The 18,381-nt window shown below is 40.4% G+C and overlaps 1 protein-coding gene across 1 annotated transcript in view; it reads left to right on the forward strand.

The window, feature by feature from the left end:
- Positions 1–18,381, forward strand: part of grik3 (glutamate ionotropic receptor kainate type subunit 3) — a 126,383-nt gene that overhangs the window by 84,170 nt on the left and 23,832 nt on the right. Inside the window, exons 8-10 of the mRNA XM_028013253.1 lie at positions 1,138–1,245; positions 6,186–6,299; positions 10,262–10,465. Of these exons, the coding sequence (XP_027869054.1) occupies positions 1,138–1,245; positions 6,186–6,299; positions 10,262–10,465 (426 nt within the window). The remainder of the gene's footprint in view (positions 1–1,137; positions 1,246–6,185; positions 6,300–10,261; positions 10,466–18,381) is intronic.

Here is an 18,381-nt window from a genome sequence, read left to right on the forward strand (position 1 = left end):
GATCAGAGGCTGACATGTTCTGAAGGTTGAATTGGCCCTCCGGATGTGATACGGCTGAGGCATAGTATATGTCATTTTCTGAATTAAAGCTGTTTGAACATGCCTCCCACCTCGGTGGCAATAGGCCAGAGGGAATGAGGTATGGGAGGATTTTGAAAAATAGAGTGTCACAGATTTCTCCTTGAAGATTCGATCTTTGCACAACAAGTTCTTGCAAGCTAGAGGCTGGACAGATAGCTGGTTGTGAGGTTGTCATAGAATGGGTTTTAAATATTAGTAAAGTGCAATAGGTTGACACACAGTGATTGATTGCCTTATTGTGTGAAGACCTGTTAAACATCCAGTGTACACATCAGAGACTGACAGGATGAGAGTGACATTGATGCCTAATTAGAAATCTCTTTTTCTATGCAGAAGCGTTAATTTATACACATTCTTTAGTTGGTATAGCATTTAAAAATAAAAATGCTAATTCAGGGGCAACGTCATCAGCTGTTAGTATCATACAAGCTTACAGATGGCTTACATTTGAGAGGATCAGGTAAGTAGCATACTGTTGTGGCTGCACCTGCAGTCATTTCTGGAGGGTGCCAGTATCAAGGAATCATAATAGGGGGCAGTCGTGTTTTTCTCCTTCGGGTGGAATCAAGCAAAAGAAGATGGTTGTTAATTAACTACGTAGTCTGGAGGGAAAATGTGTCGGAGGCGTTGAGATGTAAAATGTAATTAAAAAAAGGAAATGCAGCTTGTATAGTTTGTGTTTATGCTTTTGGTCTGTGTATGTGGGAGTGAATTTATTTTCAGCAGGAAGAAAAATGCACTTTTTTTGGCAGGAAATATATTTCTTTTTATGTGTTTGAGCTATCAAAGTATTCGCTAAATATAAAGAATACAAAATAAATTAAATAACAAAAACAATAGTGTAAAATTTACATTTAGGCAAGGCTTTTGCAATTTACGCAACAAACAAATATATTCTGTTATTCCACCTCCTAATGACATTGTAGCAAGAAGGGCAGATGATAGAAAGATGAATGGATGGATCACTCAAGCTTCCATATTAAAAATAAATCTGCTACTGTGCTGATATAATTCAAATGTTCCTTAATACTAATATGCAACATTTTTATGTTTCAGTCTCACTGGGATGGTTTGACTGGAAGATTGTCCTTCAACAAGACAACTGGGTTACGTACAGACTTTGACTTGGACATCGTCAGTCTAAAGGAGGATGGACTTGAAAAGGTGAGTTTGTTTCACCAAACTGGGATCTGCTGAAGATTTCTTCCTGTTAAAAGAAAGCTGTTCCTTTCCACTGAGGCTGTATGCTTACTCAGGATGGGGGATATACCTGCAAAGTCAGTGAGTGAATACAATCTGCTTTTACTACATCCTTTGCAAATTATATTTCATTATTTGAAACAATAAAGTATGTATGCACTCCAATTTGAATCTGTCTTTAGAAGTAGATTGATGATATATTTATTAAGATAAATGTAGATGTTCGTCTTGAGATTGCAGCTATAGAAAACATTTTCTTTAGATTCTGTTTCACATCTTTCGGTATTAATCACAGATATTTTTTTTAATATTGAAATATTAATGTTAAAGTGTAATTTGACTTTTTTATTAAGAGGAGTATTGGGAGCTAAAACATAAGCATAAGTTAGTAGATAATAAAATAAATTGTTTGGCTACACAATTGGGTGTTAATAGCCTAAGTCTAAGTGATAATTTTAGGTAATGCTTAAATTACCTAATTCATGTTTGGTACTAAAATGAATAAGGACATTTTACAAAAAGATTAAAACAACATCTACCAGGGCAAAATTGTAGAATGTATTTTATTATACTGGAGGGCAACTACAACAGCTATTATCTGCTAAGTGGCTTTCGTACAGTATGAATGAATAAAATAAGGATGAGTCCCATTATGACTTCTTCAAAAACTCCCTAAAGGCTTAGGACTCTACAATATAATAGCGGAGACTTTTCAGCTTGTAACCCTCCGGAAAAGAGCTTTGAAATAATTCTTCTCCTTTTCACTGGCGCCTTGTCCTGCGCGCAGCCATTTAAACTGAAGCGTTGCAAAAATTATTTGATGCCATATTATTATTGTGCTTTTGACAAATCCTTCATTCAGACATGTTAGCGTTGATCCACAACCTGCTGCAGTTTGCTAGATTTTTTTTTCCCTTCCTTGTATATCCACGAAATCGGCTTTAACTGGGTGAGCCTGTTAAGATGTGGACTTTTTTTTATCCCCAACTAATCCCTTGTAATTGAATATTAGCCTAAGTTTATGAACAGGTTCTGAGTGTCACTTTTGGTAGATGAGAGCATGCCCAGGATGGTGAATTAAGTGTAATGCTCTTTGTGTATTTGCATGAGAAAATAACTTTTGAATCAACTAATTCATGCTAATCATGTTAAATGAATTGAACTAATTGTAATTGGATACTATTAGAAGGAGTTTTGCAAAGCGGGAGCATCCTGATATTTTTAAATTCTCTCCTGGAGTCCTCTACGGTTTTGTGAGACAAGCTGTAACTAATGTGGTTTTCAAATTAGAGCATATGCCTCTCCCTGGATTAGCCAGAGTGTCATGATCTGTGTCTTTCTGTGTTTATTTAGAGTTTTCTGTCCCCTTAAGTCTCTTCGTTGTCCTGTCCTCCCCTTGATTGTTCCCAGGTGTGTCTCGTTTCTATGATTACCCTCCCGTGTATTTAACTCCACCTGTGTCCTTTGTTCCTCGTCGGGTCCTCGTCAATGTTAGCTTCTGTGTCGTCAATGTTTAGTCTCTTCGTGTTCAGTGTGTGTTACTCCTGCTCGTTGTTTGGACTAAGTTATTTTCATTAAAACATCATATTCATCATACCTGGGTCCGCTGCATCTGCCTCACCACTCTCACCACCCGCACTTCCTGACAGAAGGACCCGACCAAAAGTACGGTGAGGCACGCTAATTACATCATGGACCCAGGGGGCTTGCGGAAAACCATAAAGGACTATGTCGAAGAGGTGGCAAGGCCATACTCTGCCCGTCACCGCCTGAATATAGCCACACGCTTGGTGATTATGCTGGACGAATGGATCCCGCGACTTCCGCATCTGGGGCTGGCGGAGTTGCAACAGGAGGCAGAGAGGGAGTGCCTGACGGCGGCTGCCGTGCTGAGAGGTAACCCTCTGCCTCCCAATCCGCACAGTTTCTCCGCCAGCCCAGATCCAGCTCCAGCTCCGGGACCAGCACCCCCAACCGGCGCAGACGGCGCACCGGAGGCCGTTCCAGCCGGCGTTCCTGCCGGCGCACCGGAGGCCGTTCCAGCCGGCGTTCCTGCCGGCGCACCGGAGGCCGTTCCAGCCGGCGTTCCTGCCGGCGCACCGGAGACCGTTCCAGCCGGCGTTCCTGCCGGCGCACCGGAGGCCGTTCCAGCCGGCGTTCCTGCCGGCGCACCGGAGGCCGTTCCAGCCGGCGTTCCTGCCGGCGCACCGGAGGCCGTTCCAGCCGGCGTTCCTGCCGGCGCACCGGAGGCCGTTCCAGCCGGCGTTCCTGCCGGCGCACCCGAGGCCGAATCAGCCGGCGTTCCAGCCGGCGCACCCGAGGCCGAATCAGCCGGCGTTCCAGCCGGCGCACCCGAGGCCGAATCAGCCGGCGTTCCAGCCGGCGCACCCGAGGCCGAATCAGCCGGCGTTCCAGCCGGCGCACCCGAGGCCGAATCAGCCGGCGTTCCAGCCGGCGCACCCGAGGCCGAATCAGCCGGCGTTCCAGCCGGCGCACCCGAGGCCGAATCAGCCGGCGTTCCAGCCGGCGCACCCGAGGCCGAATCAGCCGGCGTTCCAGCCGGCGCACCCGAGGCCGAATCAGCCGGCGTTCCAGCCGGCGCACCCGAGGCCGAATCAGCCGGCGTTCCAGCCGGCGCACCCGAGGCCGAATCAGCCGGCGTTCCAGCCGGCGCACCCGAGGCCGAATCAGCCGGCGTTCCAGCCGGCGCACCCGAGGCCGAATCAGCCGGCGTTCCAGCCGGCGCACCCGAGGCCGAATCAGCCGGCGTTCCAGCCGGCGCACCCGAGGCCGAATCAGCCGGCGTTCCAGCCGGCGCACCCGAGGCCGAATCAGCCGGCGTTCCAGCCGGCGCACCCGAGGCCGAATCAGCCGGCGTTCCAGCCGGCGCACCCGAGGCCGAATCAGCCGGCGTTCCAGCCGGCGTTCCTGCCGGCGCACCGGAGGCCGTTCCAGCCGGCGTTCCACCCGAGACCCTGACCTCCAGCGTTCCACCCGAGACCCTGACCTCCAGCGTTCCACCCGAGACCGAGACCCTCAGCGTTCCTCCCGAGACCGAGACCCTCAGCGTTCCTCCCGAGACCGAGACCCTCAGCGTTCCCTCCGAGACCCCGACCCTCTGCGTTCCCTCCGAGACCCCCTGTGCCCCACCAGAGACCCTGCCTCGGGGGGCTCGTCGTCGCCGTCTGTGGGCGGCCCCCGGGACTCCCCGTTGCCACCTCCGGCGCCGCGGGCGACCGCCGGACCGCCTCCGTGGTTCCCGTCTCCAGCGCCGCGGACGGCCGCCGGACCGCCTCCGTGGTTCCCGTCTCCAGCGCCGCGGACGACCGCCGGACCGCCTCCGTGGTTCCCGCCTCCAGCGCCGCGGACGGCCGCCGGACCGCCTCCGTGGTTCCCGCCTCCAGCGCCGCGGACGACCGCCGGACCGCCTCCGTGGTTCCCGCCTCCAGCGCCGCGGACGACCGCCGGACCGCCTCCGTAGTTCCCGCTGCCACGGACGACCGCCAGACCACCTCAGTGGTTCCCGCCTCCTTTGCCTCCGCCCACCCTGTGGGTAGTTTTTTTTTTTGTTGTTTATGGACTCTTGGCCCTTCTTGTTTTTCCGCCCACAACTGTGGGTTGTTTTTTTGTTAGTTTGGACTCTGGCCCGCCGTCCGGCACCCCTCCACCCACCCTTGTTGGGTTTTTTGGGTTTTTTTTTTTTTTCTTGGGCGTCTGGTAGCCGCCCTTGAGGGGGGGGTACTGTCATGATCTGTGTCTTTCTGTGTTTATTTAGAGTTTTCTGTCCCCTTAAGTCTCTTCGTTGTCCTGTCCTCCCCTTGATTGTTCCCAGGTGTGTCTCGTTTCTATGATTACCCTCCCGTGTATTTAACTCCACCTGTGTCCTTTGTTCCTCGTCGGGTCCTCGTCAATGTTAGCTTCTGTGTCGTCAATGTTTAGTCTCTTCGTGTTCAGTGTGTGTTACTCCTGCTCGTTGTTTGGACTAAGTTATTTTCATTAAAACATCATATTCATCATACCTGGGTCCGCTGCATCTGCCTCACCACCCGCACTTCCTGACACAGAGAGGACATTAACAGGCATTTTTCATGCTTTTGTGTGTGCTTGTGTCTCTGTGTGTTGGATGGTGAACGTCTTTAAATGGATTCACCTCAAGCACAAATCCCAGTGAATATTAAAAGCTCAGAGTGTAGCAATAGAGGAAACAGAGGAGGGCTTGGTGGAAAGCTTGAGTTGCAAACAGAGATTGCTATAGACAGCCACAGGACTATTTGTGCTAATGATATGTTCCAGAGTGTGTTTCTACAATGTGCTGAGATATTTGCCTTAAGGCTTCTTACACGTGTAACATCTTTTTATTTGCTCAAATCACTTTGCTTATTTCACTGACACTGCAGAGAAAAATTACTTGCACAATGGAATCCAAGCTCCAATTTTTCTCCTTCTGTATTCTTTTCAAATTAGCTGTAAGATTTAAAATAAGCATTGTGTTTGTTAGTGTCCTACTCAACATTAACTTGTTTTTTTCATTCATTGTTACATATTGTTAAAACTGAGAGCACTAATAATATAATTACATATGAGGTAATATGGCTTGTTTTTAACAGTTCAATAGAATTTTCATGATCACCTCAGGCAAATAACAACACTATTCAAAGAATTTTATCATTGTGTGGTTTACCAAATATCTTTTTTTTTTCTATCAGTGTACATTCTTGACTACCCATACTTTGCAGAGCACCTTAGCCTGCTTATAAAAGGTGACACAGCCAATCATCTAATGCTGCTGGAGATGTGTTCAACCTGGCACTAATGCAGGAAACAGTTGGCGGAGGAGTTTGTAGAGGTCATAGCTCGTCAACAGACACAGCACACTTAGCTTGCACACTTTTCATCTTCTACAGGTGGGGAAGTGGAGTGCGTCAGGAGGTCTTAACATCACGGAAGTGCCGAAGCGAAAAGGGATGAACATCACTGATTCTCTGTCTAACCGTTCTCTAGTCATCACAACCATTCTGGTAGGTCACAAGACGTCACCATGTCTTCCTACTTTTCTTACGATGATGCTGATCCCTAGGAATCAGGTTTAATGCTATTGACATATTTAGTTTTCTTAAAAAAAAAATCCACTCCAAAAATATTTTTTAATACACTATATTGCCACAATTAAAATAACAACCGCTTTTGCAAACACACAAGCTTTAGTGATTAATATTCCATAACAATATATAGGCTATAACATGTTTAATCTTCTAGGAAAGCTTTCCACATGCTTTTGGAAGGATCACTTTTAAGGGAGCACTTGAGCTCAGGCAATGACATTACACAAGATAGCCTGGATGACAATCTATGCTCTAATTCATCCCCATGGTTTTTTGTTAGGTTTAAACAATAAACTCATTCATCCATGTGTTTATGGACTTTACTTTGTGTACTTCTGTCACTGGAACAAAGGGACCTAGCCCATACCCTGAAAAAATGTACACTTGGTATAATAAAATCTAACAATACCACTTTCCTGATGACTTCCAAACCAAGACTCGTCGGTTTGATTACCAGACAGAGAAGAGTGATTTATCATTCCTGAGTTGATTGGTGCATAGTGTTGTGTTTACACGTCTACATCTTACAATTTGCATTGCTCTTGATGAAGTAAAGTTTATATGGAGCTCCAACGCCATGAAAACCCATTTTATGTGCTTCTCCACTCATCATTCTTTAGCTAATCTAAGGGTCATGTAAAGGGCATCTGCAGGGTGTTATGCACTCTGTTCACTTTATTATCTACATTTATTTTAGTCTCTGTAAACCTGACAGATGGTTGTTTGTGAAAATCCTAGTAAACCACGTTGACTGGAGCAAACGTCCATTTCGCATTCAACTTCACTTTTTTCTACCTCATTCTGATGCTCTGTTTGAACTTTAGCAAATTGTCATCACCTCTTCTAGATGTCTAAATGGTTTGAGTCTTAACCAGGGAATGCTTTTACTGTTTCTACTATGTTGTCTACTAACTTCATAGGATAATATTTTTGCCGAATTGTGTGTTGTAACAACTTGGCTCACTGGACATTTAAGCTTTGGAAGTGGAGATCAGGAAGAAAGCAGCACAAATGGAGCAAGTGAGACTATAGTCGAGCATTAATTACACGTTCAGACAAAAAGACCTAGGAAATGCCTCTTTTAGACCCACATTGCCATTTACTTGGCGTTGTTTGTCCTTAGCTCTGTCACCTCCGGTTGGTGTCTGTGGAGGAGCTATTGCAGAGGTGATGGCACAGACCTTCCCCTGCACACCCCTTAAAGTTACAATGATAAACACTGTTATTATGCCTGTATTGAGCCACAAAGCTATAATTATGACAAGCAGGATTGTGGTAAGGAATAATTATTGCCTATCAGGTGCCATCTATATTAATTCTGTCTCAGAATGGAGAAAATGAACAAGGATTTAAGTGGTATAATGTTGAACCGCGATACAGTGCGATACAGTACCAGTCACTGATTTTATGCCATCGTGGTGTTAAGTAGCTTTTATTTTCTTTCTATCTTCTTAAATATATATATTTTTGGATCTGACAAGCCTTCTTCATTTGCAGTTTCTTCGGGAATCATTAGTTTAGGAACATAAAACTTTCAAACTGTTAAGAAGAGCTTATATTTTAATATCAATCTCCCCTCGTAGTGTAATGAAATTGCATCACACTGATTCTCAGTGATGCATGAGCAAGACATCTGACAGCTTTATACTGATAACTTTGCAGTAGAGATTAGGGCACTTAATGTGTTTTTCCTCTTACAATAATTGTTTGCACTCCATTGCCTGTAATGTCTATTTGCAAGCCTGCCTTCCTCCTCTTTTTGTTGTGCATGCTCATGCTGCGACTGGAAGGGTTGAGCTGGTATAAAGACTTTGATTTGAGTCCAAACCTTGGGGAATTGCATAAACGGGAAGGCTAGAAACAGATGGTAATGGCCTTCTCGTTAAACATGCAAACTTTTTGATCAAGTTAATTGGACAACTTAAGCGAAGTTTTTGGCCAAGCATTTTGCTATTTAAATGCATTGTCATCAAGTATTCATGTCACGTTGTTTATTTAAGAGGAAGTTTTGTGTGTATAATATCCAAATAGATTTAAACAGGAACAGTCAGAGAAATTTTGCTAGCACTCAGTGGGGAAAATTTGGGAACCTGTGTACCCTTCTTCATTTTTTGCTGATATTTTATTTGTTCAATTTCTGTACCAGATTCATGAAGAATATTTCTGTATTTAAATGCAGAAGCAAATAGGCCCATGTTAGATGGACAATTTCTCAGACAAAAAAGTAATATCTTCTTTGCAGAGATCATTTATGGGAGTTTTATTTATTAACCTATTACTGTGAAGCATTTCTTGACCCGCAATCTTGAAATGGTGATAATGTATTAAAAGAGTAACACATTTTTTTAAAAACATAAAATTTAATACATTTAATTTAACAAAATATAATAAAAACACTGCAAAAAATCAAGCACAGCTAACTAAAAGCAAAGACCTTTTGTGATGATTCTATTTTATTTTACACCAATAGTTCAACTGGTTTCTGATTTTTGAGTATGTCAAGTTATTTGCTTTGGGTGTAATAAATATTAACAGATATGGGTTGGGTGCCCCCTAGTATATCTCTAACTCTTGATTCTCCAATAATTGATAATTTCCTGATGGTCATTCCTCAAGTGCTATGGTCACCAGTTTTCTCCTTTGTGTCTCCCCCTTTTTTCTTTTGTACCTCTCTCTCCCACTGACAAAACACAATGGCATGGGGTCACCTTCACAAGAGAATGAATTACTCTGCTTCTGAGCTCAGTTAGTAAATTATACAATGACAGTTGCGTGTAATAAATTGTAGTTTACTTTTGCATAAAAAGGAAATCATTTATGAGCAATTCAGATTTAGTCATTGTCTCTGCGGGCAACAGTGCCGTTGCCGTCATTTGGAGGATGTTGACAATTTATGAAGGTACCATCGTATTCATGTTCCTTTTCACTTTTGCTTTCCATCAATAATCAGACAGTCAAAGTTTGATGAGTTGGGTGGATTATCGCAGGCCTCTAAAGACTGTTGGGTAACTGAACAGAAAATGTTACTTCTTTATACTAATAACGCTGTCTTTGTTACTTTCATATATAATGTTTAGTTATTTTGATATTGAATATTGAAAAACTAATCACTAAATTGTGTAGCTCCAATTATATTTATTTCTCATGCAAATAATACCTATTTGCCATTCTGGTCTTTATACGAGAATTACTTGTACCAGTCACTGATTTTATGCCAGTGACTGGTTGGGGTTTGTGCTCAAACAGCTAGTCTGCAATTACTACTTATTAGCTTAACGACATCATCTGCCTGTTTTTCCCTGAATGTGTCTTTCTTGTACATTGTAAAAAACGGACAACCCCCTTTGGTTAAATGTTCCTATTTTATTTGTTAAATGCCATTTGCCATAATGAGTCTTTTTTACAGAGAATTTAAGTTTGCATGTTTTCCAGTATTTTGCTCATGGTTGTACATAGCCCTCGATCTTTTTTACACTTGTCACCACTGATTTAACTCATAGCTGAAAGCTGATTTTCCTCATAGTTTTAAAGCAGATATGAACTTTTGTTTCTAGGTTAAGGGACTTTGTCACAGTCTGGCTACGATGTATCCACCAGCTAAATAAGTTAATATCCATCAATATGTTTAGTTTGTATAGGCCTATTGGAGCTTAGAATTTGGTTATTTCATGTTTCTGTATGTGAAAAACTTCAATCTCCTTTCATATTTTAAGTCTCTGTAGCTGCACACTGAACTTGAATCTGCTGTCACTATCTGTTAAGTGCTACAGCGACTCGTCAGCTCAGATCGCTTTTCTTCAATTAGGTGCATGTGCTGAAACAAATTGAAAAAGCTGACCTCACCATTGCTTCTCATTTGATCTTTTGGGTCCGTGCAGGAGGAGCCATATGTCATGCTTAAGAAGTCTGACAAGGCACTGGTTGGGAACGACCGTTTTGAAGGATTCTGCATCGACTTGCTGAAAGAGCTTGCCAAAATCCTGGGCTTCACGTATGAGATCCGCCTGGTGCCTGATGGAAAATACGGCTCACAGGATGACAAGGGACAGTGGAATGGCATGATTAGGGAACTTATAGAACATGTAAGTCTTGCTTAATATCATTTTTTTTCTTTTTTTTTTCTCTGGCTTCAGCTGATGAGATAATGACAAAAAAAAAAAAGCACCTTTTGCTTTGCATAATGGGAATAAAATAAACCTGTCAGCATCTGCAAGCCTCACTAATTAACACCATAATTGTGTTTGAAATGTTCACACAAGCATTCACTCACTATAGCGATGAATATGAGCAGTCGGATGTTTTTGCATTTCAAAGACTGCCTGGGTGCTGCAGTAGTATGAGAATTCCCAGTTATATTTCATGTAAATAAACACAAGTGGGATGAAACAAAATGCTTGGAAGCCATGCTAGGCCAAGGTCCATTCCAGATTGTGCATATACTAAAGAAAGATGGTTTGAGGTCCCTTCCAATTCAAAAAAGGGCAAATTATTGAAGAAATAAAATCTTCTAATTTTACTTTCTTCTTAGGGGTGAGTGATAGAGTAAGATGTCAATGTTATATTTGAGAATTCAAATAAATGACAATTTTTCAAATATCTTAAACCAAACAACTGTTTTCAATCAGGATGTCCTGATCAATAATGTTAATAAAATCAATTCGAAATGCATGCTGTAAGAAAGGCTACATTTATTTTATCAGTATTGCATTGTCAGCATTGGTAATGTTATTTTATCCGACTCACCTCAAAGAATATGATCCGGACACTTCATTTTCAATCTGTTTACCTTGACAGTGACATATATTTTGTCCCATCCAATTTTTATGTTTTAAAGCTCACAATTTTTTCATGCAGTGTAAAACTGCTAGACTAACATTAGCATAATTTGCCTCTGTTTTGATATGACTCGATTATTTGTGTCGTAGCTTGTTTCATGTTAATTATGGCCGAGAAAGTTCTCTTTCTTCATCAACTCAGATTTTTTGGTTTGAACATTCTAGACATTAATGACACTTGCTTTCTCCAATTCTCCAGCCTTTAGTGGATGTTATACTTTTGTACATTTTGTACACTTGTAAAACCTTGTGTTCTTTTTACACTTCTCAGTGATCAGTGGTTGCTTGTTAAGTGTAAAAACAAAAGTGTGAGTTCTGCACAGGCACCTGAATTCTTGAGCTACAATTTCTCTCAGGTTCAGTTAGAGCCACTCACTTTATGCCCAGACTGCTTATGAATATAGCAGTTATTATTATCTGTACTTAAAAATATGCAAAGCTTTAAAAGATGTCCATGAGAAACAAAAATGATTACCGTAACTTTAGAAAATAGTTTTTATTAACTTTATCTGTTTCTACTCCTCAGGTGAGCTTCATTTTAAATACTCAATGATTTTTTGTCTTTGAACTAAGAAAAAGAATATTTAGAATATTATTGGAAGTCAAAATATTCCTTTTAATATTAGACATCATTGCTATTTACTTTGTAAATAGCACTCTGTACATTTTGTGTCATTGCAGAATTTTCAAAGGTCTGCCTTTCAGCTGAACTGCAGGTTGTGTCCTCCATGTAGACAGTGATATAGTTATGATTGAATACAAGTCAGGAAGAGCCTTCCAACCTGTCAGTTACATTTATGGCACAATTATGTCAAGGTTGCCTAAAAGTTATGAGTGTGCTGATGTCACTCGGCGAAACGCAACGCTTGCCACAGCTGGATGACCAGGGGTCTGGAAGAAAGCGTGTGATGAAGCACATCTTGAAAGGATTTTTGCAAACACGTCGACCATCGTCTTTCCACAGGACAGTAGGTGATCGCAGCAGTCTCTGTCAAACTCAAAACTTTAGCAGTCATGAAATAGCCTTGCATTCAATTGGTGCTGGTTATTCTCTGCTGGCATTTCATAAGTGTCCCTGTCGGTGCACTCCCTTTGTCCTCAGCCCCATCAGGTCAGAGCTGTACGCAGCTGAAAACTTGTAATAGCGTAAGTGGCATTTAGTGCAGGGAATTGTGTGGCAGGAGTCAATGGCTTGGTGCTGAAAGGGTTAGAAAAGGTGGACTCCCACTGCAGCACTTTATTTTTACACGTAAGCTTTTTGCCAGATCCACGTTGATAACTATAACCTTTAAGGGAACAAATGGATTACCAGAGGCAGACAAGTCAGGCACAAACTGGAAATGCACGAGGCCATAATTTAAAAGTACATATGTTTTTTGTCTTTGGTTTTTAAGTGAAACGTTCCTCGTTACCATAGTGAAAAAGGTTACCGGTTTGTAGGCAAAGAAAAAAGCTGTGGTACTAATAAATGACTGCTTATGACTTAAGATATAAATACTGTTTTGCAAAGAGGTAGCGTCAGGTGATAGACACCTCTGTGCTGTGTATAAATTCTAATATAAGCTGTTAAAGGGCAAAACATAAGTAAGCAGTAGCATTTAGAGTTTAAACAAGATATTTACATTAACTGCATGCAGACAACAAATTTTCCTCTTTTTTGACAAATTGAGGCCACCATAATTAAAGTTTTTTCTGAGATTATTTCATTGTTTTGTTTTATTTTTTAGATTTAGATGTTTATAAAGAGTTACTTACTACTAATAGAATTGTTTCTTAAACTGTATGACTGGGACAAATGTTTTGAGTATCACACTAGCTGAAATAACTGGAAGTTTGGCTCATTCCTCTTCATAGACCTTAGCCAGCTTTCCAGGCCAACTTGTGATCGGAGCCATTATTCTCAAAGATTCCCAAGACTAAACCTCTGCTGCCAGTGGCATTATTTTAACAAAATTCTTAGAAGTTCTTGAATTGTAAAATTTTTCTTAAATTTTGCCCTGATAATGTGTTGTTCATACAGCAAGATTTAAAAATTGTCATTGACTTTGAAATCTTGAGAGACCACACACATAATGCCAAAAATCTTTGATGTAACAATTTTGGTTGAGTCACAACAAGAGCAACACACCAGAGACAAACTGATTTCCCAGACAGGAAGTTTTAAAAAACTTCTAGAGTTCCAACAAGACTTCAGTCTAAACAAACATGGCAGACTTGGAAGAAGCCAGTTTTGACAGTGTTGTGAGCTTTTGTTGTTTTTTTGTCAGTCATTTCACCAGATCAAATACAATCAGGCAGTCAGAGTAAATTGCTGACAGCTAAACGTCCACATTAATATCAAGTAGATGACATAATGAAATGACCAACATGGTGAGAGGCTGTAATGAATGACAATAATTATGAGAATGTAAATACGGTACAATCAAACATGTTGATACTGTGTGGTAATTAATTAAATTTGGTATAGTTACATCATCATAACAGTGTTCTTAATTCAGACTAGATTTTATGACAGGTTCATTTCTATCAATGGATTGTTTTAGGTGTACACTAATGGCAACTTCAAAACATTAACTTTGTTTTGCTTTAGCCAATTTAATTATATTCGTAGGCTTATTGTGCATTAGGAGAAACTATTTGTTCCTAAGCCTCAACTTGTCTAAGGCTTAGAAACATCTAAGATATTCTCTAATCAATTTTTTAACATTTAGGAAAATAAAAAATAAAAATACTTATCCTAACTGGCCTAAAACAGAATTTTTTTGTCTGACTTATTGCCACAAAGTGAAGAAAATAACTTTATTTGCTTATAGAGTTTACATAAACATCAGGGCTTAACTATTGGTGTATTTTCTTTTAGTTTATAGCTTTGAAAAGCAAGAGAATCTAAAACCATTGAAGAGCTCACCCAAAGTGTCATCTGTGCAAGAATCATCAATTTACTCATTGCTTCCAGTGCAACACCTGAATTGAAGATCAGCATCTATACTGCCGGTTATTGCTTTTACTTCTTCTTATCCAAGTATTATGGATGCAAGGAGATAACGCTGTAGATATTTATTCAGTTCTATTTTTTGGTTCAGTGCTTTTGGTTCAGTGCCTTGTTGATAAGAGTAAGGTGATCATAATTCGGCAGACCTGAAGCATGGGCTAAAAGGCAAGCTCAGTCGATTTGACCCCGAGATGACATGAGACGCAGGCATCAAAAGGAATCCTCATATCTACAAATCTGTTGGAAGGAAAAGTAATAACAGTTATGCACAAGATAAAGAAAGTACATGTGGACATATTGGTATTTCTTTCATTTTTGTAATTACTTTGTGTTAACCTCCTATAACCCATCGGCCCTTCTGTTTAGAGGCACTAGATAAGCTGTATAATATTTGAAAGTGTTTTTTTTTTTTTTAGAAGGGGTACAAAAATAAGTCAGGAAAACACATAATTGTCCCCGAACACATAATGTTGCTTACTACATTTGATATGCTTTGAAAGAATTGAAAGCATTCTTTCAAAGCACTCTTTTTATTGATATTTATATATACGGTAAATACATATTCATTGATATTTATCTATGAATCTGTGAATATCAACTTATCTGATTTTCTCCACAAGAAGGGAAATTTTGGGTTGACATTGCCAAGTGTCACAATTTTATATGTGCAACATGCAGTGGTTTATTTTACTGTAGTCACGAAACTCACTGCTGTGCCAAAGGGCATTGTTTGTAAGGTGCTAAATGATGCAATAGGCCTTGTTAAACTTGATTTAGTCAAAATAGATGATCACGTTAATCATGCTGTGATGCAAATGTTAATAGCATTCTTACCACATCGTTTGTTTCAAGGCAATTAATCTCTTCACCGACAGATACACTGAAAGGTTTTAACCAGCACACTTACTCTTTGTCTGTGCATGTTGTCAGATAGATTTATGGTAAAAACATAAAGTTGGAGATTATTTAACAGTGCTTTAGCAGTATTTTATCTGAAAAAAACAAAACAAAACAAAAAAATTATTTGTGAGGAGTTCATTCTAACCTGCATGAGAGTGACTTTGATTTTTATCAGACACAGCAGGGCAACTTGTTGATGCTATTGACCTGTACTGTTATTGCAGTCCTATAATTGATTTATTTGCCTCAGAAGACACACCTTTTGTTAAATCAGTTACAGGCTGCAACTAAATAATGCTTTTGTTTTTTTTCCCCTTCAACTTCTTTGTATGCTTCAATACTGCAAGACCAGAATCCCCACAAACATCTTTTAAAACACATTTTCGGGTCATCCAGCCATCACCCCTATTTAACCTCACGAAAAAAATAAATAAATAAACTGGAATATCGACATTTTTTACCATATACCAGAATGTTCAAATTAAGGTGCAATAAAGGCAGTAGAAGTACGCAGTAGGACTGATGATAAAATGTTATTGTTTATTGTCAGAGCACTTGTCAATCTATTCTCTTAAAATGTAAAGAATAGGCCAGACCTAAAAACCTAAAAAGATATGGCCGTTCACCTAAACTCATAGACAGGTCAAACAATGAATCAGAGAAGCAGCCAACTGGCCACAAATATAGCATGAAAAAACCCAGAACCCCACAAGAAATCACATTATTAATTTGTCAAAAGTCATACAGGGCACACAGAAAACATCTGGGAAATGTGCTCTTTTCAAATTAGGCAAGAATTGAAGCTTTCGGCTTGTATGTATGACAAAACAACAACCGCCTTGAACACATCTGTAGCATTGTAAGACATGATGTTTGCAGCATCATGCTGTAGGAATGTTGATCTTTAGCAGGGATGGGGAAGCTGGTCAGAGCTGATGGGAAGATGAGTGCAGTTAAATGCAAAGCATAATTGAAATTGTGTCTCAATTTGGACTTAAGAAAAATATAACATTTATTTAATTCTGCGTGCTTATGTAACACAACAGAAGGAGAATATACACGCCTGATAAAAAGCATTGTGGGTAATATTTAATTACTGCATGCTGAGAGCGGCCAGAATATATAGCTCTAGCTTACAGTGCTATGTATTAGTGCCTCTTGAGAATATGTTGATCATGTTAGTGTTAATAAATGTTCTCAAGGTTGTTATCAGGTGAGAAGGTCTGCAGGGACAGCAATGTTAAGCCTACCATCTGCAAACCCAGATAACACCGCACCATGTGGCACGTACTAGGACATTGTGTGTGTAGTGCTTGCGCCCGGTTTGTGTGCAGAAGCAGAAAGCAGAACAAGGACATGCTGCATGTATATTAACCCACCGTAGGGATCTTTGGAATAGCATGCTGGCTGATCTTATGGCTGAGTGGCAGGTTGGTTCAAAGCAGCAGTTGGCAGCAGAGAATACAGTGAGCAGGATGTGATATGCGAATTTGAATAGTTTAGGAGAAACAGCGAATACGCGGCAGGATTCTCTGGTTTTTCTGTCCTTTTATCAACTGTGTGTTTAACCACCATGGTGCAGACCACAGGAGCACATAATTCAAGTTCCCACATGTGAAGTGAAAATGTTTAATTTCTGACCTGCTTTTACTGGTACACAGAGTGTAGATCTAGGCCAAGAGTTGTGTAAAACAACAGAGTTTAATTCTGACTAAGTTCAATGTTAAGGATAATATATGACAGAGGAAGACAAAAGAATTTCTATTCAGTGCTCAGCTGCAACAACCTATAAACATAAATTATTGTGTAACAAAGCCCATCGAAAAAACACAGCTTTTACACATTCTTAATTTTTCTCTATACTTGATTTAAATCTGTTTTTGAATAAGCCTTATTTTCACAAAATAGATAAAACATAAAAAAAACCTATCATTTCTATGTGTTGAAAATGCAGTTCTGTGAACTGTTGTATATTCAAGCCCTGTTACTCTTGCACTGCTCAATATGGAGGAATTAAAGAAAGCCTTCCTTTGTGGGTTGTGTCGTTTCTTGGAAGGGAAAAGGGTATCCGAGCGTGAACCAAGCAGCTGGTTTCATTAACCTCCTGCCCAGCCATCATGTAGGGGGAGAGGATGGTGGTGGTTCTCGGGTTGCACAGCGTACGTGGGTGGTTGGGGCATGGATATTGAGACCATTTAAATTTGCAGTCCACGCATACTTCTATAATGGGTGGCGACCGCAACTTAACCTGCTATGCCATGCGTGTCTCAACTATGTGTTGTTCTATGTATTCACAAACTCACAGCCTAGCTCTTACACTTTGACATGTTATTCTCTGTATCAGTTTGATTTATTGAAATTATTCACAATGCGCGATCAGGGGCTTCCGATGCAAATTTTATATAAATTTTTTATCAGACACAGTACTTCCCTTAAGTCTCATACCTCCTCAACTGTGACAAATTTTGTCATTACAGTCTCAAAAAATGTGACATGCAATGCTATTCAGCCTCACTGAGTTCATACTTTGTAGAGGCACCTTTTATTGCGATTACTTCACCAAAGCTCGCAATAAAATAAATATATTTTTGCCCTTTCTTCTTTCCAAATTAGCTCAAGCTCAATCAGCTAGTATGAAAAGCATCTGGAAACATAAACTTTCAATCATTCTCAGTGGTGTGAAAAACGTTTTCCCCTTCCTGATTTCTTTTTTTTATTAGTATTTGTTTTGCCTGATTGTCACATTTCATTGTTTCAGAATATTATTGGTTTTAGTGGGTATTCAATTTTTCAAGCAGAGCCATGTAGGTTTGGATTTATTTTTCCCTTAATAACAAGCATCCACAAAATTAATTTAAAAAAGACATTTTATGTTAACTTTTATTGGCTTTGGCTAATATTTAAATTGGTTTGATGTCCTGAAACATCTTAGTGTTTAAAAAAAAGGAAATCAGGGAGGGCACAGGCATTTTTCATGTCACTGTAGTTTGGGATTTTGGATCTAAGACATTAAAATCTAGATCCTTTGATTTATGTAGTTCACTTGTGATTTTACCTGCTTGTTTTCTTGGTAGAAGATAAACCCTTGCCTGTTTCAAATATGGCCACTCACCATTGTTTTAACTAGATCCATCTCTACTGCTTCTCTCTCTTTACCAATGAACTTTAGATGTTCTCTTATAAACTTACTACACTTCAAATTTATCTACAACTTTATCCCTGACTTGTCTGATGACTTTCTTAGTGGTCATTATGGGAGTTGTTCCTTAAT

The sequence above is a fragment of the Xiphophorus couchianus genome, chromosome 3 (assembly GCF_001444195.1).
Source record: "Xiphophorus couchianus chromosome 3, X_couchianus-1.0, whole genome shotgun sequence".
NCBI lineage: Eukaryota > Metazoa > Chordata > Actinopteri > Cyprinodontiformes > Poeciliidae > Xiphophorus > Xiphophorus couchianus.